The 25,786-nt window shown below is 38.9% G+C and overlaps 1 protein-coding gene across 1 annotated transcript in view; it reads right to left on the bottom strand.

The window, feature by feature from the left end:
- The window catches only part of GPR158 (G protein-coupled receptor 158), a 323,232-nt gene extending 297,747 nt beyond the window's left edge, over window positions 1–25,485 (bottom strand). Inside the window, exon 1 of the mRNA XM_027121877.1 lies at window positions 24,410–25,485. Coding sequence (XP_026977678.1) covers window positions 24,410–25,311 — 902 coding nt within the window. The 5' untranslated portion in view covers window positions 25,312–25,485. The remainder of the gene's footprint in view (window positions 1–24,409) is intronic.
- Window positions 25,486–25,786: the final 301 nt, after the last annotated feature.

The raw sequence follows: 25,786 nt of genomic DNA, 5'->3' as shown, positions 1-25,786 counted from the left end.
GGTTGGGTAGTAAGATCATTACCAGAAGGCATTTCTATACCAGAACTTAGCTATAGACAGAAGTGACTACAGACTACTTTAATATATATTACTAAATTATCGAGAACTTCCCCTTAACCAATTTCCAGTAATGCCCACAGCCTAGGGAAAATGTAATGGAGGCAAGTTATAGTAGAAAGAGTATTCAATTGTATCTTCCTTTTGCAAATTTTACAGAAAACAATTGACCACAAAATTCATTGTTAGTGCCTATTCCAGGGCTTTAGAAAATTCCCATGCAAGCAAGGGGCCGTAGAGCTTAAGCATGAAACACTGCTGTCTGTTTAATCTTTGAAACTTGTAAATATGATCCTCACAATTCCCTGCTTAAAATCAATATTTCCCACTCTCCTGAAGAATGAAATCCAAGTTCCTTGCTATAACATTATATTCAAGACCCTCCTACTTCTAACTTCTCCACCCACTCACTTGCATACATTCTTTGTTCCAGACGATTCAGAATTACCTGTGGGGTCCTAAATCATGCTATCTCAAAAAATCATTCTTTTATAGATACCTTTATATCTGAAGTTCCTTTGTCTCAGTTGTGCTTCACCTATCATAGCTCCTACCTGGCTCCTTTTAAAAGCCTTCTGTGAACTACAAGTCTCATTTAGAAACTGCTTCTCTATTCTCCCCATAATACACTGTGCTTACCTTCTTCATATCATTAGCACCTTTTATTATAATATTGAATTTTTAATGATGTTTTTCCCACCAGACTAAAATTTCTATAGCCCATGTCTTTGTAATATTTTCCCTCAGCTCCTAAATCAGCGCCCACCTCCCCAAAATTAACCTTGAAAAATTGCAGATGCTAGAGAGATGTGAACAGTAGCTAAAATAACCATGACCAGAGAGAGAGAGAGCACGTGCACGTGCGAAAACCCAAGGAAACAGAAAACTATCATGGACTGCTATGGGTGAACGAATGGAAAGAAAAGCTGGATATGTTGAAGGAACATTTTGAAATTCTTTTGTTTCTTCACCACGTTACCTTGGGCCATAATTTTCCTTCTTCATCACTACAGAAATTGACAGTAACAACCCATTAGTCAATTTTGATGGGGAATCAGGGCAGAGGTTCTGCCAAAATAAAGAGTTGATAAAAACAGATGCTGTTAGACCAGCTGCCATCAGTCATTTCCTCCAAACAGTAGATAACCAGAACAGGACCTGGTGCCTAGCAGGGGGTTGCTTACATAACAGAAGCCTAAAACGTATGGCACTGGCTTTGGGCCCAGGCAGAGGCAGAAGCTAGAAGGGCCTCAAAGAAATGGTTAATAAAAGTGGGAATATGTTGGTGAGTCTTAAAGGACAGTGTAGAAATGATACTGGAGACAGAAGAAAAAGCAACCTTTGGTACATAATAGTTGGAAAGTTTGGCAACACTGTCACCTGTAAACCAATGAACTTATGGATATATCTAAGGAAGTTTCTAGGTAAAATGCAGAGAATACTACCTGGCTTTTTCTAGCTGACTGTGATAGAATACAAAGAGAAAGGCATGAACTAAAGAAAGAGTTGCTTAGTCTTGTTTTGTTTTTGGCTTTTTAAATTTTTTAATTGTGGTAAAATATATATAACAAAATTTACCATCTTAACCATTTTTAAATGTACAGTTTAGTAGTGTTAATTACTTCATATTGTTATGCAATCAATCTCCAGACTTCTTTTCATCTTGCAAAACTACAACTCTATACCCATTAAACAACAATTTCCCATCCCCCTCCTCTGCCCAGCTCCTATATTCGAACCACAATTCTAACTTCTATCTCTAAGTATTTGATGCTTTTAGGCATCTCATGAGTAGAATCATACAATACGTGTCTTTTTTGTGGCTGGCTTATTTCACTTTGTATAATGTCCTCAGGTTTCATCCATGTTGTATCATGTGTCAGAATTTCCTTCCTTTTTAATGGAATAATATTGCATTGTATGTATATACTGTATTTTGTTTATTCATTCATTTGTTGATAGACAATGAGTTGCTTCCATCTTTTGGGTATTGTGAATAATGCTGTTGTGGAGTTGATTAGTTTTGGGGTGAAATTTAGAGGAAATATTAGAGTCAGGATTTGGAAATAAAACTTGCACATCCCCTGTCTATTCTAGCAAAAGATTCTCAGAATATGAAATGGCTTCAGAGCAAAGAACCACCTCAGGGTGGGTCTGGAAAATCCTTTGTTAAAACTTAAGAAAGGTCTAAGGCAGTGTTTCATAGAGGCTCTCAGCTAGACTAAAGGACTTCTGATGGTCTTATGGGTATGCCTCATAGACCCTCGCTGACAAACAACAGGGATTCTAAGATTCTCAAGGCATTATTAGCACAGTAACCACAGGACCCAAGATAGAAAACTTCCTGTCTTAAAGAGATTTGTAAATGTGACTTCTGTCTAATAGAATGAAATCCAGTAAGATTCATAGGAAACCTACGTTTTTCAATGAATAGCATAGGTAGGAGCACTATCATCTTGAATTAAAAAGAAAAGAGATAGTGCAAAATTTTAAAAGACACTTTCCCCACCCCCACCCTTCTATGGGCAAGAAGCAGGCTGAGAAGGCCACTCAATTGCAAATATAGTCAGTTTCTTAGGGAAAAGGAAGGGTAGCTCAGAGGACAGAATCAAGAGGCCAGAGGGTAAAGCCAGGACCTTAAGAGAATTTTCCCAGGGAGCAGGACTGGTCGTAATCAAGAAATTGGCAGTATGTGTTGAAATGAATTTCAGAATTGCTATAGACTAGTAACTGCTATGTGTATCCTGTTCCCCTGCTTTTTCAACTGAAGTGTTATTGTAATTGTCCTATCTCTTTATCACATGTGGATGTTTCAGGGATACTGGGGGCAGGGGACAGATAATGTTTCTTTACAGGTCTTTAAATTGAGAGATACTATACTTGAACTATACACATAGCACTCATGCTCATCTGGGTCTCATTCAGTTGGCTAAACCCTGACTTCAAGACAATATCACAGTGAGATAAGACTTTGGGGGTGGGAGACTTGAGAGGAGTAAGTGTATTCTGCAGATAAGAAGCCCTACTACCCTATTACCCTGCTGGAAGTAAATGCAAGGTGCCAGGTGGAGTAAATGTGGAAAGAGAGTTTACTGAGCAGTGCCCATGCATCCCCCAGCTATTCCAAACTTCGCAGCCCAGTTGCCAGATATATGAATGAAGAAGCCACCTTAGAAGTGGGTCTTCCAGCCCCAGCCATGCCAGCTGACACTGCATACACTAGAAACAAACCACTCAGCCAAGCCCTTCCCAGATCTGTGATCCACAGAACTGTGAGAAAAATGCTCGTTTTATGCCCCTAGGTTTTTCAGTAATTTGTTATGCAGAAATAGGTAACTGGAACATCTAACCAATATAGACACTGTATATGTAGAAAAGATACAGTGGATTTAGAGGATATAGCTACCAAGGGCATACATGCTGCCAAAGGCACGTGTGTGTGCTTGTGTGTATATTTATCAACAATTGACATAAGAAAGAAATAATTGTTGGAAATTCTGACATACCTCTGAGAAACTGATAGATTGAAGAGAAAGAAGCAATTAGCAAATATCTCAACAGTACAATTAAGCTGTAGACTTAAGCTATTTAGGCATATATAGAGCTCTTCATGTGACAAATAATTCACTTTTTGTTTTAACATGCACAGAATATTTACTGAATATTTACCAAAAATAAACCAGAGATAATATTTCAAAGGGAACCTCAGATTCCAAAGGATCAGTGTCATACAAACTATGTCCTTTAGTCATAATGCATTAAATTATAAATTAAGTTTCTTAAAAGGATAGCTTAAATATACCTCACATGTTTGGAAAATTAAAACAAATTCCTAAATAACCCTTAGGTTGAAAAAGAAAATTAATGAATACTTAGATTTGAATGGCAGTGAATACACTACAAGTAAAATAAAATTCTGGAACAAGGGTTAGAGAAATGACTGAACCTAGGGCTGGGGCAGGGAAAATGCAAGGTACACTTAAAGCATCATTTTCAGAAAATAAGAACAAGGGCATGTCAAAAAGACACACAAGCCAACTTAAAAGAGTTCCCAATTGTCGAAGCTGGAGTAGTTTGAGCAATGAAATAAATAATGATAATATCGGATTCAACCCCCAAAATAAATATCCATAAGTCCATACTCATATGAATAAATGATTAAGTTAATAAATGAGGAAGAAGACAGAACTCTTTGTTACAAAAGAATTCCAACTCATACATTTAGAAGGAATGAGGGAAATAGAAAATCATCATTAGAATACCACATTAATAATTGTTGCAGGCAAGACCTGCTGATAAATCCTAAAATTAGTGGGAAAAACATTAAGAAGAAACAGGATATTTGAATAAGCTCAAATCATCTCCCCCAAAACATTTATTAATTACTGTAGTGGTTTTAACATATGTCCAAAATTCTTTGATACTCCTCCCTCCAGGAAGAAGTGAATTCACCTTCCCTTATGTTTTAACATATGTCCAAAATTCTTTGATACCCCTCCCTCCAGGAAGAAGTGAATTCACCTTCCCTTAGAGTGTGAGCTTAACTTAGTGATTCACTTAGAATAAAATACGGAAAGGGAAAAATAGTAACTAGAATGGAGAAACCTGGCAAACACTCCACGAACCAAGTGACCAAGGTTAACATCACCAGTAATAAGACATATTGATACTATGTACTCTGTGGTGTGACGCAATGAGAAGAGCATTTCCCCTCTATTGTATTCTTCCCAAAAGCCCATAACCTCAGGCTTATCATGAGAAAGCATCAGACAAATCCAAATAGAGGGATATTCAACAAAATACCTTAGCAGCACTCTTCAAAAGTGTCAACTGATAGTTGATAACATAAGAGAGTATTGTTTAAAGGCAAGGAAAGACTGAGAGACTGTCACAGATTGGAGGAGACTAAGGAAATATGAAAAACAAATGATATATTAGTTTGCTAGGGCTCCCATAACAAAGTACCCAGACTGGGTGGTTTAAACAACAGAAACGTATTTTCTCATAATTCTAGAATCTAAAAGTCCAAGGTCAAGGCATCAGTAGGGTTGGTTTCTTCTGAGACCTCTCTCCTTGGCTTGTAGATGGCCATCTTCTCTCTGTGTCTTCACATGGTCTTCCCTTTGTGTGTTCCTGTGCCCTAATTTCTTCTTATGAAGACCCAAGTCATATTGGATTAGGGTCCATCTTAATGACCTCATTTTAACTTAATTAGCTCTTTAAAGGTACTGTCTCAAAATACTGTCACATTCTGAGGTACTGAGAGTTAGGACTTCCACATACGAATTTTGGGGAAACATAATTCAGCCCATAAGATATGGTATCCTATTTTGGATCCTGGAAGAGAAACAGAGCATTAGTGGAAAAACTGAGGAAATCTGAATAAAATCTGTAGCTTAGTTAACAGTGTTGTACTAATATTAGTTTCTTAGTTTTTAATAATCTTATGTAAGATGTTAATGTTATAGGAAGCTGGGTGAAGGGTATATGGGAACTTCCTGTATTGTCTTTGCTAATCTTCTGAAAGTATTTCAAAATAGTTTAAAAATTTTTAGTTATAAAAAAACTAAATTTCTTTGAAAAGATAAATAAGGGAGACTCAAGAATTAAGGAGAAAATATGCAAATAAACAGGAAATAGGCAAATAAACAATACACAGAATGAAGATACAAAGGAATGTTTTTTAAAGCTATTATTATTTTTAAAATATATGATTATTTTGTAACAAACTTCTAAAAACTAGAGGAAATGAAAACAATCGATAAATTGATAGAAAATATACAATGCCAAATTTGCCACAAAGGGAATATAAAACTTGAATACAACCATAAGCATAGAGAGTTTTAAATCATTCACTTCCCAGAAAAGCTTCAGGCTTGCGAACATGGTTTTGTATATGAATTCTACCAAACTTTTAAGGAAAATTTCTTTTATTTTTACAAGTTCTTAAAACCAATAAAACCCAAAATTATCCAATTTATTTTATATGATTTTGATTCCAAGCCACATGAGGACAATATAAAAAAAACAAAGTCGCATTTTAACTCTGTATATAGATCCAAGAATCCTAAAGGAAATCTTGGCTAAGCAAATATTAAAATATATTAAAATAATTATACATTATGACCCACTGGAGTATATCTCAAGAATAAAAGGATGTTTTAAATTAACATCAGAAAGTATATCAATGAAATTCACAGCAATAATAGAAGAAGTTAGAAAAATTATATGATTGTTTTAATCAATGTAAAAAGGCATTTTACAAAGTTCCAACACCTAATTTTTTTAATGGTATACTAGAAATTGAAGGATACTCTTTAACTTGGTAAAACTTGCCTCTATCAACCCTATACTTAAAGGAAGAACTTTTTCTTTAAGATGTTCCCTTTAAGTCGAAAATGTTTACTATCACTGATGCCGTTTAACATAGTTACTGAAAGTCACAACTAATTCTGTAAGAAAAAAAAGAAATGAGATATAAAGATCAGATTATTTGTAGATGATATGACTGTTTAGCAATAAAATCAACAGACAAATATGAGAATAAAAAGTTCAGCGGGGTTGATGGATACCAGATCAATGTACAAAAATCAATAGCATTTCTCTACACCAACAATCTCCAACAAAAGTTATAACTAAAAAGATGCCATTTAAAATAGCAACAGAACCCATAAATTATCTAGACGTTAACTTAATCAAGAATACACAAAACCTTTATGGAGAAATTTTGAAGCTCTATTGAAGGACAAAACAGATGATCTGAATAAATGGAGACATCACATGCTCTGAAAGGGAATAATTTACTGTATTAAAAATGTCAATTCTCATCAAATGGAGCTATAAATTTAATGCAGAACCAATTAAAATTCAATATAGATTTTTTTTAGAAACTTGATAGCTTACTTTAAGTAGAAAAATAAAAGTCAGCTTTGAAAAGGGGAAAGAGGTAGGCTTTGCCTAAGCAAATATTGAGACATACTACCCAACCACAGCAATGAAACATAACAGTATTGACCAGAAAACAGACATGGGAAACAGTGGAACAAAACAAAGAGCTCAGAGACATACACATGCATATAAGGCACTTATTTGTATGATAAAGGCTGATAATGTTGGGAACCTGGCTCACTGAATGGATAAAAATAATAACAGGATCCCTACCCAATATCATATACCAAGGTGAACTCCCAATGTTAAAGACCTGACTGTGAAAGGTAAAACTTTAATGGTAGTAGTTGATTATAAGAGAATATTTTTGTGGCAAAGCATTGAAAGACTTCTTAAAATGAAACCCAAAAGCATAAACTGTAAGGCAAAATTTTGACTAAGTAAGTAGCATCAGAAATTTTTTAAAATTCCATTCAAGGGGAGATATTATGGGCAAAGTTACCTGAAAGATGACAGATTGGGTGATATTGCAGTGTCTAAAATTGACAAGGAAATAATATCTAGAATACAGCAGGATCTCTTGCAGCGAAACAGAAATATAGGAATCACAATAGGAAATGGGCAAAGGCTATAAACAAGCAGTTTACAGAAAAGTAAACCCAACAGGCTTACACGCACATGAAGAGATGCTTAAGCTAATTAGTAGTCAGAGAAATGCAAAGTAAAACAATAGTGAGATATCACTTTACATTCATTAAAATGGCAAAAAATTAGAAACCTGTATGATGCCAAGTGTTGGCAGGAAAGTGAGGCTATAGGAGCCCCTATGCCCTGCTGGTGGATATGTAGACTGATGCAGCCTGTCTAGAGAGCAAGCTTGCAATATTTTGTAAAATGATATTTACCCCTCCCGGTGACCCAGAAATCCTGCAATTCAGTTTATCTTTCAAGGAAATTCTCATGCAGGTCCATAAAGGGGCGTATAAGCTTACCATAGTGTCATTGTAATGGCAAGGAACTGAAGACTATCTGGGTGTCCATCCCTAGAACTGGACAATTTCTACATGCTATTTAGCAGTAGAGTCCTAGGCATCAATGGGGAAATGGACTGGTTGTATACATAGCAGGAAGAGATTCTTAAAACAGAATTGTATAAATAAAAAGTAAGCAGAATAATGAGAAATATAGCAATTATTTAACTGAAATGATTTGCACACAAATAGCACATGAACAGAAGAGCACACTTCACAGGTTAGTTGCTAGTGGGGTGGGATCAAGGAAAAGAGACTTTTTTTTTAAGGGACGAAGAGCAATTTCCTTTCTGTTTCCTTATAACTGTAGAAGACTGTAGATTCATGTTTCAGTCATCTTTGGGTAACTTCCTCACTTGGGGCCTCTCATCCTCAGAAAACACTGCTCACAAAAACATCTCTATCATTTAGCTCAAACCCATAACTACAAGAAGTACAGGAGAACCAAGAACACAGTCTGATTCCCTCTAGATTATCTTGAAGAATTTGACAACAGTCTGTCTTAAAGCAAGAAAATGTTCTCCCACACTACTTTGCAGCTGCCATGTCCAGAGAAGCTTGCCAAAGCTTGACATAGTGACAAATGTCTTCCTCTGTCTGACTTCTTGTTCTTGGAAGGCCTTTTGGCAATCAGGTCACACCTTCCTTGGGAAGATCTGTGTATTTTGTGTGGGGAAAATAACTCAAGTTTGATTTCTAAAAAGAGAGAGAACCAATAAATATGAAGTAAGGTCAATCAGAACATCAGTTCTCCATCCACAAGTATACAATCTTTGGGGCTCTTGAAGGTGATCCTTTTTCAAAGTTAAGTGCAGCACATATCTTAAAGGTGCTAGGGTTTAAAGTTTGATAATAGATGATTGTCCCCCTGAAAAATACATTTTGAGTTTGCTGCTTTTGCAAAAGTAGCTGACTAATGTCTCATTTTATGGTTTTCCTTCACTGCAATAATTTTGAGCTACATTCTATTTCAATTTTAAATGAAGAAAGGACAGTTTATTTTATCAAACACATCCACAGTGTTCTTTATATCACCTCTTTGAATATGACCATTTCTAAATGGGGTGGAAAATCCCTTGTCAGGGAACCCACTACAAAGAGATCACCTGTCTTGACTCGTTTTATTCAAATAACACTTCTATAAAAGAGCAAGTACTTTTCTTGATTTATAGATGAGGAAAATAAGGTTCAGAAAAGTTATATAATATGTCCAAAGACATACTTTTTTTAATTGCTAGGGGAGAAAAAATAAGAAGAAAGTATATTCTGTCAGAAAATAAATGTCTAATGTGGACACTAACCTGTCTTAAAATGTAACGATTTTCTACCTTGAGTTTCCTGGTGATTTCATTAAACAAGTCAGTTATGCTTGGCTACAATAGCTAAGTGAAAATAATCTTTTTTGTTAGTCATTTTTAAAATCATTATATTTCTTTTTTCTGTTGGTTCTTATTCATATAGCTCTTCAAGTCAAATTACCCATCTGATACTCTGCAGTTTTTTATTCTAAATGACTTCTTTGTAGACCCTAATATTTTATACAAAAGGTACAAATTAGCCGTTCATAGTAACTTTTCAGAGAAAGATATATAGCTTGTGCCAATGAATTCTTCTGATTTAGAAATAATAACAGTAAGCAAGGCTATAAATATAAAGTAAATTTTAAATGTTCCCATTGGAATTTAAATTAAAGTACTTTGGTTAGATACCCAAGATATGAACTAAATATAGGATGTACTTGTATGCTTAGAACCCTATGTTTTAAGTTATCATTTATTGGGTACTCATTGTGTGTCATACATTATGCTATACACCCTTAAAACACCCTCACTGAACTGTTATGTGACTGATATTATTCTCCCCAATTTATATTACGACTATATATGGTCAATATCATTCTCCTAAATAATAGTTGAGAAGTTTGGGACACAAAGAAGTGAAATAGCATACCTAAGGACACACACCTAATAAGTAAAATAACTGAGTATGATGTCCATAACTTAGGTATAAGGGTAAGGAGACTGGTCAGAAGACCTAAGTTTGAGTTCTTGTTTAAGTTGGTGAGTTGAGCATGTTTCTCCACCTCGTCCCTCCACTTTAATGGCAGTAAATAGATACAAGAGGGAATGAGAAGAAGTAGTTGACCAGAAATTTGACATAATTCTTCAGCACCATACTGATGATAAGCCAGAGTGGTGGCAGCTAAGCCCAGGACATGCTCAGGAGAAGGCTGGAACAGAGGTGGAAACTATTCTTTAAGCAGAGTTTCCAGAAAGATTTTAAGCTCAAAGTCAACAGGTATCAAGAGTGGAAGTAGAAAATGAGGCAGACATCAAGGTGATGAATTGAAGGATTTCCTTCTAAACAGTTACACGAGTTGGCACATCCTCTCCTTGCGTGCAGTGATGACATTTATTCCCAAGCTAAAAACCAAGATCTATTCTGTAAAGAGATTGAAAGAAATGTCTGGAAAGAACTAAAACTTCTAAATGGTTATAGTTCTCCCAGAGTAAACGTCTAGTGTGAGCCAGAAACTGCTAGCTTCCTTCTGAGGCATCCTAAAATGAATGTTGAAAGCCTGACAGTCAAGGGGAGGCCTACTGAGGAACTAGGCTACTCATCTGCCGTAGGAATCCATGCCATCTAGCTATATATGTTTACCTAGCCCTTCAGTCATAACATTGATGGCTAATAAGGATCATATTTGAGATGAACTGGTAGCATAAAGGAGAAGAACTGGTATGAACAAGCAAAATAACTGAACCTGGAACAAACAGCAATAATTCAGGGAACAGAAGACAATTCAATAGATATTTTAATTAATATCTCAAAGAGATTTAAGAAAATGAACATACAATTATGAAAAAGAAATAATTAGAGCAAGAAAGAGTTCATGGAAAGTAAAAGTGAGTGCTAAATGAAAACTAATTTAATTTTTCAAAAAGGTAGAAAAAATAAAATCTTCTAGAAAGTAAAGTAAAAAGAAAAAGAGATGAAAAATGAGAGAAGAGCTAAGAAATACAGGGATCAATCCAGAAAGTTGAATACCTAACTATAGGAGTTCCAGAAAGAGAAAATGCATAGCAGAACGTAGTTTTAAGCCATCATAAAAGAAAATTACTGAGTGGAAAAGTCTAAAAGGGCCAACTAAGTGATGAGGTTGATGAATAAAAAGAATCACATCTAAGCACATCATCATGAACATTCAGAACCCCACGGAAAAAGAAAAGATCTTAAGAGTTTCCGTGAGGAGAAAAGATTACCTACAAAGGTATAATGAATCAGGTTAATAACAAATTTTTCACCAGCAACAATGAATGCTAAAAACAATGTAACAATGTCTTTAAAATTCTGAGGGCAAAATGACTTTGAACCTATAATCCTATATACAGACAAACAATCAATCATGCATGAAGACAAAGACATTTTCAGACACGGGGAGACTTAGAAATTTTACCTTCCACAGATTCTTTCTGAAAAAGTACTTGAAATTGCGTTTTAGGGGTGGGGAAAAAAGAAGAATTCTTGAAATAAGAGGACCAGCACCCAACACACAGCTGGATCCAAAATTTCAATAATTTGAAAATTGTTCCATGATAGGTATTCTGCAGAAGACCTAAAGCAATTTGTACAAATTATGGGACTCCAAGAAGCATGTCTTCAACAAAAATGTAAATTTTCTTTAACAAACGATTGATTAAGAAGTTGGATGATCTTAGAAATAAGAAAACATAGGGTTTCTTTTTATTTCTTTAACGTGAAGAGAAAAGCAATTGGCAGCTGCATGGAGGGAAAATAGGTGAAAAGTCTCCATGCAGATATGCACAAACTAAAGGTAACATGGTTTTGTGCAACTGATCTTAAAAAAAGGGAGGGAAAATCCATTGGTCCTTGAAATTTGGAATATTCTAAAAATGGCATAGATTCAGATATTCAGATTTTAATTTTTAGAAGCAACTAATGGACAAAACACAGAAGTGGGTTTTGGGTTTTTTTTTTTTACTGCAGTGACAGACTGAAAATGTTACCATCTTGAATTACCTAAAAGTATTGGAATAGGAGTAGGAGCATAAAGAAAGAAAAGAATAGAAGATACTATTTTAAATTGATGGATATAAAAGTCAAGGTAACCAATAGAAAAATTTTAAATATAATTAATAAAACAATGGAGAGAGTAGAGAAAGGAAAAGTGAAATATAAAGAAGCTAAGTTTCACATTTGTCTTATCAGAGAAGCTGATCATCGTATCATCGTATCATCATCAGTGTATCATGGTGATGATTTTAATCCCCAAAATTCATAATCCCAATTTTCCATTGATAATTCTCTTCATTAGAGATGTACTTCTGCCTATACTTCCTTTCCTATGGTACAAAGTCTGCTTCCTCCAAATTCATGTCCAAATGTTTGTGGTGTCCCTTCTGGCTTTTCCAGTCTCACTTCTGTATCTTGTGCCTCTCACTGGCAGTTTCTGAGGCAGCCCCTAACCTGACATCTTAGTCCTCACCATAAAAGACAACAGAGTGAGGCGGGAAATGCCAAACGACAAACCTGCCCGCCACAAGCTTGAGAGAGGTAGGGGACCCACTGCATGTCATCTCAGGCATGCTGGTGAGGGAGAAAGTGTTTTGCCCCTGAGTTTGCCTGCTGTGCCTCTGCCTTTAGTCTCCTGCTGTTTGTGTTTGGAAAGGGTTTCACTGTACAGGTTTAAGCCAGGGAACAAGAAAAGCACCCAGCTGATCTTTGCAAGAAATTCTAGATTTTCAATCTCTACCTCCCTTACCACTCAACTCTTTCAGTGTATTCATTCACAGCCAAGAATGGAGCAGCTGTAAATAGCTTCTTTGACTGAAATCTCATCAGAGAAGCTGGAAAGCCCAAGCTCTCAGAGCTAAGGGAGGCACTGGGCAGGAAGGCCAAGACAGAAAGGAGGAAAGAAAAATGGAAAGCAAAGAAAACGAAAATACATCCACAATCTACATAGTACTACAGGGCTAGAAATTTGTAAAACCCTTAACATGTTTCTGTATTTTAACCACTTACTGAGCACCTTCTACATCCCTTACTCTCATTTTCTATGTCAACCCCCCCGCCACTACATTCCAGCAACATTGACTTTCTTTGTGCTTTTAGAGCATTTGAAGCTCATTCCTATCTCAAGGCCTTTGTTCTCGCTGTTCCCTATCTCAAGCATGATTCCTAAGCTTAAGCTTGTTTCATGGCTGTCTCCTCATCCTTCATTTCTTAACTCAGAGTCACATCTTCAGAGAGGTTTTCCTTAATCACCCTATTTACTGCAACAGGCCTTACCTCTCAGCCATTCTTTACCACATCATATTTATTTTCTTATAGCATTTGTTTGTATCAAGAATTATATTTATCTTGCTTGTTTGTCATCTATGTCCCCCCACCCACCAAAATAATCCACAGGTACAGAGATTTTTATCTGTCATTTTCACTATTATATCCTCAGTACCCATACTCCTAGCCAGGCGCATGTTATATACGTTATTATTTTATTTTTATTTTATTTATTTATTTTTTTTGCGGTACGCGGGCCTCTCACTGCCGTGGCCTCTCCCGTTGCGGAGCACAGGCTCCGGACGCGCAGGCTCAGCGGCCATGGCTCACGGGCCCAGCCGCTCCGCGGCATGTGGGATCCTCCCGGACCGGGGCACGAACCCGTGTCCCCTGCATCAGCAGGCGGACTCTCAACCACTGTGCCACCAGGGAAGCCCACGTTATTTTTTTAAATAACACATTCCATACATTATGCTAAGCTCTTTACATAGGTAAGATTGTTTACTCTTTACAGTGTAATCTGTACTCTTTGCAGATAAAGAAATTGAGTCACAGAAGGAAATAACTTGCCCAGTATCACACAGTAAGTGAAAGTGGAAGCTCATAGATTCAAATCTAGGTTTTTAATCCTAAAACCCTTCTTCTTAGACACTATTCCATACTTCCTGAAATATGCAAGGCACTTTCAAGAGGCAGTGAATATGGGAAATCATGAAATGTGGTCCTTGCATTTGAAGGACCTGTAGAACTGGTTGGGGAAATAGGATGTTTACATAAAGAGACAAATTATAACAACAAGAGGCAGCTGTTCTCATGATAGTCTCTGTGATCCCTCTGCCTTCATAACCTACTAGTCATTCTGCCCTTGCCAGTAGGGTCATGGCCGGCAGCCAAAGTTTTTGCACAACTACAGCTGAAGCTGCCAAGTATTTACAACTCTTAATTCTTACTCTTAAAATCGTTTAAAAGGAATTTTATGTGTTTCAAGCTTATCAGATACTGTTTAATTTTTCCCACGTTTGTGTTTAAGGACCAGCTCCTTGTGAATTATGGAGACTTTGGTTTTTGTTTTGTTTTGTTTTGTTGAAATTTACTTTATTTTTATTTATTTTTGGCTGCGTTGGGTCTTCGTTGCTGCACGTGGGCTTTCTCTAGTTGCGGCGAGCGGGTCTACTCTTAGTTGTGGTGCGCGGGCTTCTCATTGCAGTGGCTTCTCTTGTTGTGGAGCACGGGCTCTAGGCGCGCTGGCTTCAGTTGCTGTGGCACACGAGCTCAGTAGCTGTGGCACACGAGCTCAGTAGTTGTGGCACACAGGCTTAGTTGCTCCGCGGCATGTGGGATCTTCCCGGACCAAGGCTCGAACCTGTGTCCCCTGCATTGGCAGGTGGATTCTTAACCACTGCGCCACCAGGGAAGCCCCAAGACTTTGTTTTTGATACAGACTTCTGAAGCTGTCCCCACATGTCTTCTTCACAGGGTCTGAAAGGGCCTAGGAATGTACTGTCAGGCTTTTCAGGTGATCCTGATACCCAGCCAAGTTTGGAATCAGTGAATAATGACCGTAAATTAACGTTTACTTGATGACTCAGGGTCTTTTTATCTGTGCCTGTTATTAAACTACAAGTTCACTGCAGCCATAGCCAGTGCAAGTGATGGTCACCACTTCCCTGGGTCTCAATTTCCTCATGTGTAAAAGTAAAAATAAGTTGGATTACATGATCTCTAAAATCCTTTTTACTTCTAAAATTCTAATTCTTCAAAAAGGAGCTTTCCCAGGATGTTTACTAGAACATTGTTTCTTTCAAGAATGCCCCAGTTGTTATTTGCTTCTTTCTCAAAAAAGTGGAAAGACAAATAGATTTCTAAATAACTTTCAGAGGGCTGTAATATGAGGGCCTTCCCACAAATCTAATTATTAAGTTAGTACCTGAAACAGCTTTCTCAAGTGTGCCTTATCCAGATAAATAGTAATCTTCATCTTTCTCTTCATGAGCTTTGGTCTCATCTCTTAACATTCACAACATCATCTCTCATTTCTCTGTAATCAACACAATATACAGCAGCACGCTCCTCGTTTCTTGCCCCTGAAGCTCACATGTACTACATGTTTATGGATGGCACATGAGGAAGCAGGCATGCATCAGTTTGTGCTATGGTAATTTGTAAAGCCTAAACATTCTTTTCCATCATGTAGCCATTGTTATTTTTTAAGGTTTCTTCTGACAGGATTCTAAACATAGTAATGTTAAAAACTGTCTTTAAACATGTTAAAGCCTTAAATAATGTCTATATAATATGTCATTTTAATTATTTCTTCTAGGAAATTTCATTTATAATATGTTCAAATTATGAACAGCTTCTAGTTGAATCAATAAAGGTAAAGTGGCAAACAGAGCATTTTAGGGAATTCCCTGGTGGTCCAGCTGTTAGGATCCAAGCTTCCACTGCAGGGGGCCTGGGTTGGATCCCTGGTCGGGGAACTAAGATCCTGCAAGCCATGCAGCGCAGCCAAAAAAAAAAAAAAAAATCATTAAAAAAACCAGAGCATTTTAAGAATATATATTGTAAGGTATTAGTATTCCTTTAATGGATAAGCTCTGCATCAGCCTGTTTATAGCTTTGACTTCCTGAGATAAAGTTCTGAAATGCAAGCACAGTCAACCTATCTTTATAATGATTAAATCTTCAGGAACTTGATTCCTCACTACTTGCTAGAAAAGAATAATTCAGTTTCATCAGAACTATGAAAGTGCTCAGTGGTAAACAGAGCTTCATGAAAAAGTAAAACACTATTCCACAGCATCCTAGATTGCTAACTGTTTTTCATCGTTTCATTCATCTCCATTTGTTCCCTGTCCACACTCCTCTCTACCCCCTACTTTCTCCCTCTCTCCTCTCTTTGTCCCCACAGAGGTTCACACACACACACACACACACACACACACACACATTTTCTTTTCCAAATGCATCCTTTAATGGGAAATCTTAAATATGAGACATTTAGCTATATAAGTAGCAAATCCATGCTTAGCAACAAGTTCTGGAAATAATTTGGCCAGATGTTCTTTTTGAGCCTTAATGACATCTAAATGTGAATTAATATTCCATCGATTCATCAAAATTTTCCAGTTCTCATTCATGTCAGATTCTACATATGCAGTGATCTTATGTTCCAGACAAACAAATAGAAATGTGATCTGACAAACACACACACACACACACTCTCACACACACACACACATACACACACACACGCACATAGATACATATAGAACTCTTGAAATAGGATAGCCACAGAATAGCATTTTTATATGTGTTCCCTCTACACCAGCTGCTTTCAACCAGAGACATTTTTACCTCTTAGGTGATACTTGGCAATGTTCGTAGACATTTTTGATTGTCACACTGGGCAGGGAGGTTGCTACTGGCATCCTGTGGGTAGAGTCAGGGGTGCTGCTAAACATCTTACAGCGAAAAAGCCCCCACAGAAAAGGGTTATCTGGCCCCAAATGTCGATAGTTCTGAGGTTGAGACACCCTGCTCTACACAGTGGTCTAAGGCATCAAATAAGGGGACAGCCAAACTCTTCATTCCATTCCCGGCAACTGACTAGAAAAGAAAGAGAAAAAACGCATACGTCCACAATTCCATTTAAATCTCTTTAACCAAAACTAGTTACATGGCTACACCACAAAGCTTTTATTTCCACCCTGAAACCTCTAAGCACTTTAGAAAGGAAAGACAGATCTAGTCCCTCTATTTTTAGTTTATAAGTGGTCTTGTATTCTCACTGTCCTATCCATCTCCCCACAGTGTGAGTGAAACGCTTTGCCAGATGGTGTAGGAAAGATTTTGATAATCCTTACCTCACCTATTCTGAAAATAAGTTTCTGCAGCTTCTGGCCCGATGTTTTGTGTATTTCACATATATTAAAAAGACAGTGTAGTTACATGTTTTAGTATAGCTTGTCTTGTTTTAAAAATTATTATGAAGACAAATAGCAATCTGATATACAGCAGTAAGGTCTAGGTTTTTTGTTTCCATATAGGCATATTTTGCTGCATATTGATAGCTTATAGATGATAGTAGAACTTTATAGTTGGAGAGACCATGGAATTTAATTTCCCATTTTCTAATATCACAGTTCATCAAATATAAGATGCCATTAATTGTAAGATATGCTATTACATTCTGTACCACTAAAAGAAAGTGTATGCCAATTGGAAATGACATGCCCCCAATCATTAAGACACATCTCAGTTTGAGAGACATCAAAATGTGGAAAAGGTACATCTTAGAATTGATAAAATACATTATTTTGTACTACAATACCTTTTCCTCTTTCTGAGATAAAAGCCATGTGTCTTGTTATTCTATAAAAATCCTTCCACGATAACGTAATAAGGCATACACGTTGGAAAACACATAAGTGGTGAGAAAACCAGGTTAAGAAAGTAAACCAACATCTTATGTAATTCTAAGTTCCCTTTTAGGTTATAAGTGCACTGGGTACTTTGCTAACTGGACAGGATTTTTTTTAATCCTGTTTTGTCTTATTCTAAATGGGGGAAAGTTACAAGAGGTATTATAATGAATAAAAATTAACTGGATTTCAATTAATTATAAGTATCAGTTAACTATAAAAGAGAAAGAGACTGCCTTCTTTAATAAAAAGGAAGGAAACTGTTTTTTGGAGAAAATGATCTTGGGGTCAGATCACATTTAAGCTAATCTCTGTTTTCTATAAATTCTACCTATAATGAAGGTAATGAAACTAGGTGACTCCTGTGATTGCTTTGAGGCACTATAATATCCTTTGGTGTAAAAGAGAAAGTCAGTCATGGTTCCTACACTAAGTTTGGTATTGAAGAAGTATTTTATAGAACAGCCTATCCACCTAAATCTTTTCATAGGTCAAGTTTTAGGAAGAAAGACTTGTTAGATGAGTAAATGCCCAGCCAAAGTAGAAATTACACCAGAAAAGGTTTCTTGCTAAAACTTGAAAAACGAATAATACTAAAAGACCAGCAAAACAAGCCAATGTACGTATGTGCCATAGCTGTGCTGGGCAAGAGCCTAATGATGCTGTTGTCTGCAAAGTCTCTGAAACATAGCCCCAAGACCGCTGAACTGCCTGTTTGCACATAGTGGCCATCAAGCTGCCAAAGTTATCAAAATTCCAATGTACTGTTTCAGTAATTCTGTTTAAATAACCCTGTGAACATCAATCCAGAACTGAATAGAGAAAACAAACAAGGCCCTAATGCTTCTGTACCAACCAAGTACAAATAACACCAACAGCATACTTCTTGGCATCCCAGTATATTACAATATAATCATAAAACACGGTGCATCTTGGGAAAAGGTAGCCTTAAAACCCTGAACAGTGAACAACAAACTGCTGCTTTTATGAAGTTGAAAGTAAAATTTGACTTATCCAGCAATTGAGGCCATAAAATCAGTCTTGTGAGGCATGAGTTCTCTCCCCAGAGGGGAGGCCTAAACTCTTGTCATTTATTTAGCAGTCTTGAAATCCCATTTCAGCTTCCGAATGCGTGTTCTAGAAGGTGGCAAGATAATGCTGTACCACTGCTACACCACACTAAATAGCCTCCTTTGAAGTATTAACACCAACTACAGAGTTAAGTCAGAGACAGGTTGTTTTTAAACAGTAAGTAGGAGCTTCAGGATGCCTAAACATTGATTACCTTGGGGAAAATTACACAAGTGTACTGAGGCCCTTGGTTTAGAAATCTGTGAAACAGCTTCTTGTTGACTTTAAGTAAATTTCAGGTGATCTTTCAAGATCTAGAAACTCAGATCATGCTTATTCTTATTTTGAAATGGAGTTCTCATTTCCCTTAGTATATATACTTAATTCAGTGTACACCGAGAGGGCTTTCTCTAAATATCCTATGAGTAAATGACCATGATAAAGTTAAACACTGAACATATATGAACATGATCTGCAGTTAAGTGAGGATACATTAACTGGTTTCAGCATAACCATCGAAACTTCACAAGTTAAAGTGACACATTTAATTATGTACATAATCATAGACTTTTAGATTATAAGGAACCCAACAGGTCACCTAGTCCAGCCCCCTTTAATTTACAGATGAGGAAACAGGATTAGAAAGGCAACTGCTGCCCATGGGAACACCATAGTCAAGGATGTGGTCCAGGCTGGGGTCAATGTCTCCTGTCTCCAAGGCCAGTATTTCCCCCATGATCCACTGTAATTACAAGCCTTCGCAATAATAGGAATGAAACTAAGTCATTATATAAATTATAAATTACTATAAATCATGTGACTTCAATACAACTAAAAGTGTTCAGTATTTAGGAAGACAGACGCTGTGACACAAAATATTTACTGAACTTCCTGTGTGATGACAGTTCTTCATTTAGTCTTTACAAAATCCCAAAGATACACTTTACTATTCACAGCTTAAAGATGAAATAATTGAGACTCAAAAGCCTCAACAGCAGAAGTCCATCTAAAAACTCTGTTCCATTACCCAGGTAGACAGCTCTGTCGTGTTCCTATAGGTAACCTCTTCACCACTACCAGTACCCACAAGAGAGACAGGATATGTTTGGCCTAGAGCAAGATGGTCTTTTCTCTAATACTATGTAAATTGGCATCTGCAGAGATCTATATCAGAATCTCTGATGGAGGTGTGTGGGCACATGTTTGTGAAGGAGAAGGAAGTAACCCCTCAGGAGTCAGTGACTCAGTGACACCAATGTTAATTATGTAAGTTTCTAAAAAGGCGTTTCCACACTATGGTGGAAAAATGCACATCTGACATTCATTTGGTGTCCTCTTCTTCTGCACGTTCCTCCCCCATCAATATCATTTCCACAAGGTACTGCATTTATGTGTATCAGTCCTGTTTCCAAAGCCTCCTTGTTGCCCGTTGGATAGGTCGCTTAAGAACTCATAGAACAAAGAGTTATAAAGGTATATGGATATCGCCAAGTCTCTTTCCACGTTTTAATTGTGCAGAAACTGATTTTCAGACAGGTAATACAGCCAGTCAGAGACAAAACTGGGACTTAGGGCAAAGTTCTGACTCAAGTCTAATACTCTTCTCTCTATACAACATACTTGATTATATGATTGGCCAAAAAAACAAGTGTCTGTCACTTATTTGGCCAAATATATTAATTATTTCAAGCCAATACCATGTTACATTTTTAATAACAAGGTGAAAACAAAATTGGTAATTAAGAGATAGCAGCATAGGGTAGTAGAAAGACAATACAAGCCTCATAGCTAGATAGATCTAAATTTAATTCACGCTCCCTAATTTACTAGCTGTGTTGCCCTGGGCAAGTTGCTCAACTTTCCTGAAGTTGTAACTACCTGAGAATACTAAGAACTACATGCAGTGGGATATTTATAAAACATCTGACACATAGTAGATGCTCAATATATATTGGTTCCCATTAATTCTAACCCACCACAAAAGAGCTGTGCCACTCTAGCAAATTCCTTTAGCCCTCTGGGTCTTAGTTTCCTCCACTGTACAATGAGAAGAGGAAAGAAACCAAATGAATTCCAAAATCCCTTACGGATCATCAAGTAAGAATTCCCAAAGGTTCCTTTACCTGAATTTAAATTCAACCAACACTTAGGTACCTTATATTCATCCTAGGCACTAAACAGTTCCAACCACCACCAGGAATATGTCTATGATTTCATTAGAATGGGCTCAAACTCCATAGTACTTTAAGTTCCACACAGAAAAATTAGTGTACAAAAGCAAAGGACTTAACTTTGAAGAAAACTCTGCAAGGACATCACAAACCTAATATGATAAATAAAAATAATTTAGAGTATACCTTAAATTGTTAGTCTCTCTTTTTTTTTTTTGCTGGGATAGAAGATGAGAACTTAAGTGTTTATACTATAGGTCTATAACAAGACTCAGGAGCCATTTAGGTAAAGCACTAATGCCATTTTGGGGGGAAAAAAAGAGCAATAAACTTCTCTTCACATGTGAGTCTTATACTAGGCCTTAAAATTTAAGAAACCTGTGTCATTCTGAAGCAGAGGAATAAAATTTATTCTGAGAGGTGTTTTACAGTGATAAGCATTAATATAAGAAGGTAGTTGACCATGTTTTCCACATTACTTTTGAATTTCATATTTCAGATTTGAATTCTCTAAAAATAAAATATAATTTAAATCTTGAACCTTGTAAGTAAGACCTGGGGAAATATTAGCTGAAATAGTAACTGAAGTTAAATGAAAATCTTACTACAAAGTTTATCCTCCTCTTCTCTTCCATGAGGAAATCATTAGCAAATTTTTTTATTACAGATAAGGCTTTTTGCAAATAACACTCTATAGATTCAAAATAGATTTAAAATCATGATTAGAGCTTAGTCATGGTTTCTCAGAAATTCATTTGGGGTTTACCTGTTACCATACCTGTACAATATTATTCACTTACGTTATAAAAGTTTAGAATACACATCTTAGGTGATAAAACATCAACAACATCAAAAACATTTGCCTTTTATGAGTATGAAGAGACAGAAAAGGCCCATTGAAATTTATATATATATATGACATAGTGTGTGATTCTTGGACAAGTCGCTTCACCTTTCTTATCTGTTTCTTTATGAAACAGGAAGAACCATCTGATCTAAGATTTCTTCCAGTTCCTATAATTAACATCTGTGCGAATCCTCAATACAGTACTTGAGGAGCATGGGACATGGGGCAAAAGTACTCACAGGAGAGCACTTATTCTGCTCTTCATGCGTGCTGCTAGGAGGAGCCAGATTCTGTAGAGAGCCACACACTAAATGGCCTGGCTTCGTGCCTTGGCTAAAGAACACCATCGATGACTAGGAAGGCACTTAAAGAGACTCAGCCAGAGGAAACAATCTATTTTCTGAACATAGTCCAAAAATTAGATAGGGTCGTGTGAGCCTACACGACATGACCCCTGGTGTCTCAGCCTTTTATCTTGGCCTGCGGAAGGCCTGAGTTCATGTAGGTGACCTATGCTTTCTAAGCCTTATGAGAAATACTTCCGAAAATGAATGGTTCTCATCCCCAGTCTCACATCTGACCCTTGAAAATACATATATTTTTATGCAGCAGCTGCAATACATGCAGCACTCCTAGGACACCTTCATGAGACAGAGTTTAGCATAGTGGTTAAAAGTGTGAATCAAGCTCAAATCCCGACTCTACTGCTTAACTGCTGCGTGATCTTAGGAAAGAAGCTTAATCTCTCTGTGCTTCAGGTTCCTTTTCTGTAAAACGGGGAAACTAATAAAACCTAACCCAGGTTTGTTGTGAGGATTAATCAAGATAATACATGCAAAGCAGTTAGCACAGAGCCTAACATAAAGTATCAATATACATTAGTAAGCTGGATGAATGGATAGATCAATCGATCGATTGATCAACTGATCTTTCAGTCCTGGGCCCTGGGACTCCCTGAAAAGGCTTATGCGAAGGCCAAAAGCAATTTTCTAGCAGTGAATGGCATCTGCAGATCTTTTCTGAGCAAATAATATAGCAAAGACTCAAAGCTGGGCTCAGCTTTTACTAATAGGATCCTGCAGAAATCAGGAGGAAATAAGATTATCCTTAAAGTAGGAAAGAGTTACGCTGGTTTAAGACAAGATCCTTTAAAGAGATAGACACACCAAAAAAACATTTAATATGGTCATACAGAATTAGAGAAAGGAGGTTACTTTTCATTTATACCTTCTCAAGTGTTGCCAGCATTAAAAGCCACAGAATTTTATAACTCCCTAGAGACCATCTAGTTCAACTCCCTTACTTGATAGGTAAGTTGTTGAGGCCCAGAGAGATTAAGCAACTTTCTTGAGGTCATTCAGCAGTAAATAACAGTGCCAAGACAAATAAGCTTTCTGACTCCTCCCATTTGCCCACCCAGTACTCCCCCTGGTAACTTTCACCAGGTCATCATCCTGTCCTTGTTGTACCAAAAGGGCATTAAAACACACACGTTTCTCACTTTTGCCCAGTTTCCCAAAAAGTACAGAAGCAACCTCAACCCCCAAGACCTTCTTCCCATTGGGAATTGGGGAGGATACCAGTCAATCTGTGGCCTTCTCCCAGGCCTTCTTTGGAGTTTCTACTCTTTCCTTTCTGTTCCTCATGTTCACTCAACAGGGCTACTTCTAAAAGTCCCTCACCCCAAAAATCAGGCACGTCCCAGGGCACAAGTTACCACCTGCTAATCTGCAAATTCTCATCTTCCCACAAATGCTATACCTTGAGGCAGGAAATACAGAACAATTACTAAATTTTCTCTGAGCTCCCTGAGTGAATTCAGTGAGAACTGATCCCTCCCTCCCTAGGATAACTCAACCAGGTTCATTTATAAAATGTGTGTATGTGAAGGGCCAGAGAACCCTTAGGTGTGCCTAACACAGAAAACAGGAGAAAGAGGGGACGAAGGAATGGGAGATGGGTTGAGGGAAGGAGGGAGACAAGTAGAAGGAGCCCACCTGTCAAACTGCAAAGTATGGATCCTAGAGACAGCTGTGCTGCTGGGACTGACTCACTGCTGAAGGGACAGAACTGCCCAGGGGATTGCAGCGTTTTCATTAGGCGCTCTGGTAACTGACTAACAACAGACTGGCGCCTCAAACTACACACGTAGGAAGAAGTAGGTAGAGCCTATCCCGAAGTGGCGGAAATAACGAACTCTTTTCTTCCCACTCCCTTTCCTACTCTTGTGAGTTGGCTCACCACTCTGTGCCTGGCTGGCATGCCCTGAGCTTGCCAGGGTGCAGTGCATCACCCCTGACCGAGAACTCCCCTCCCTGCTCTCCCGAGGGTTAGAGAGAAACATAGGGCATCTCTCAGCTCTACCAAGAGCTCCCGTCCCTTGCCCCTTGCAGGGGAACTGATTTGAGAGAAAAGCTTTTGCTGAGTGTCTGAAGCTGACAAATGCGGGGCACTTCTTGTCCCTAAGCACTTGCGCCTGCGTGGGGTGTCCCTCAGCCTGGGGCTCTGCTTTGAAGGTGGGAGGCCTAAATGTCACAGCCACAGTGTTCCTTCCCCACATGCGCACCTACCCATGAACCCGGAAAGAAGGCTTTGCTTTTATCTTTTTTCCCTCCCTACCTGAATTCCGGGACCAGGTTAGGCTGCAACCCGTAGAAAGCAGCGGAGAGAGTGACCAACCACCCGGGCTTGTAACTGCCGTTCTCGCACTCCAGATAAGGCGGAGACCACTTGACGTGGCTCTTGTCCCCGCTAAGACCGTCCCTGCGCCGCCAGCTGTGGCCCAGGCCCCGGGGCCCCTGATTGGAGCCGCGGCGGTGCAAGTGAGTCCTCCACTTGCGCCGGAGGCCGTGGAACCACTCGGTCTCCAGCGTGGCGTTGGCCAGGTGGTGTGCTGAGGAGGACAGGTCCTGGAGCAGGATGCGACTCTCCTCGCGCGTAGCCTGGAGGAAGACCTGCGGGGCTGGGGCGGACAGCGACTCGGTGCTGAAGGTGATGGCCGCCCGGGAGATGCTGGGCTCACCCTCCAGGAGGCTCCGCACCAGTGCCCGGTACCACTCCAGGTCGTCCTGCGAGTTCTGCTCCCGCGACTTATTGCTCTGCAGCATCATGTTGAGGAAGTTGGTGGCGTGTGTCAGCGTGTCCAGCGCCCCGTGCAAGGAGGGATGGGAGCTGGCTAGGGCAGGCGACTTCCCCGGCAGGCCCGCCAACTCGTAGCGGCTGGAGCAGTTGGCTCGCTTCAGCTGGTGGGAGTCCCCGGTGTAGAGGTAAGAGGCCACGTCCATGGGCACCTCCTCGGCGATTTTCTGCGCCAAGATGGTGCCGTCGGTGGAGCGGCTCCAGGGAGCCGAGGGGTCCGAGGCAGAGGCTCGAGCCGGCTGCTGGGCGTGCTGCTTCGCCCTCAGGGTCTTCTCTCGAGAGGAATCCGTCCGACTTGGAGGGTCGCGGCTGGCGCCGGCAGCTCCCAATCCCAGGTGAACGAGCAGGAGGCAGCAGAGTAAGGGGTTAGCCATGGCTCCCATCTGCCTCGCAGCAAGGAGAGGAGGTAACGGAGGGAGTCACTTTTTAAATTTTGGTCGTCAATCTATCAGCACTAAGACTTTTACTAGGAGTCTTCCCCCTTTTCAGCTGGCACCCAGTCCAAAAGGACTTTAAAATAGGGATGTTCTGAAATACGCGCGGCTGACTGAGCTACCGTCGCAGGAGATCAGATCACCTGTGGCAACGCCGGCTGCTCCTGCTCCACCATGGGTCTGCTGGGGATTGCGCACCTCGCAGCCTGGAGCCCAGCAGCTTACATCCCCTCTAGCCGCCGGCAGCTATAGTTGGCCTGCTTACGTCTTTCTGCTTAGCAGCTTCCACCGCCGCTCTCATTGAGGTGTGTTCAGGAGCTGCTGCTGCTGCTGCTGCCGCCGCCGCGGCCGCCAAAGATGCTGCTCCATCGTCTCGCCCGTGGCAGGTCGTTCCCGCCTCCCGGCTCAGGCTCCTCCTCGTCCG

This window comes from Aethalodelphis obliquidens, unplaced genomic scaffold, assembly GCF_003676395.1.
Source record: "Aethalodelphis obliquidens isolate GAN/ISIS:26980383/991018 unplaced genomic scaffold, ASM367639v1 scaffold23, whole genome shotgun sequence".
In the NCBI taxonomy this organism is placed as follows: domain Eukaryota; kingdom Metazoa; phylum Chordata; class Mammalia; order Artiodactyla; family Delphinidae; genus Aethalodelphis; species Aethalodelphis obliquidens.
This window is presented reverse-complemented; position numbering and strand designations above follow the sequence as displayed.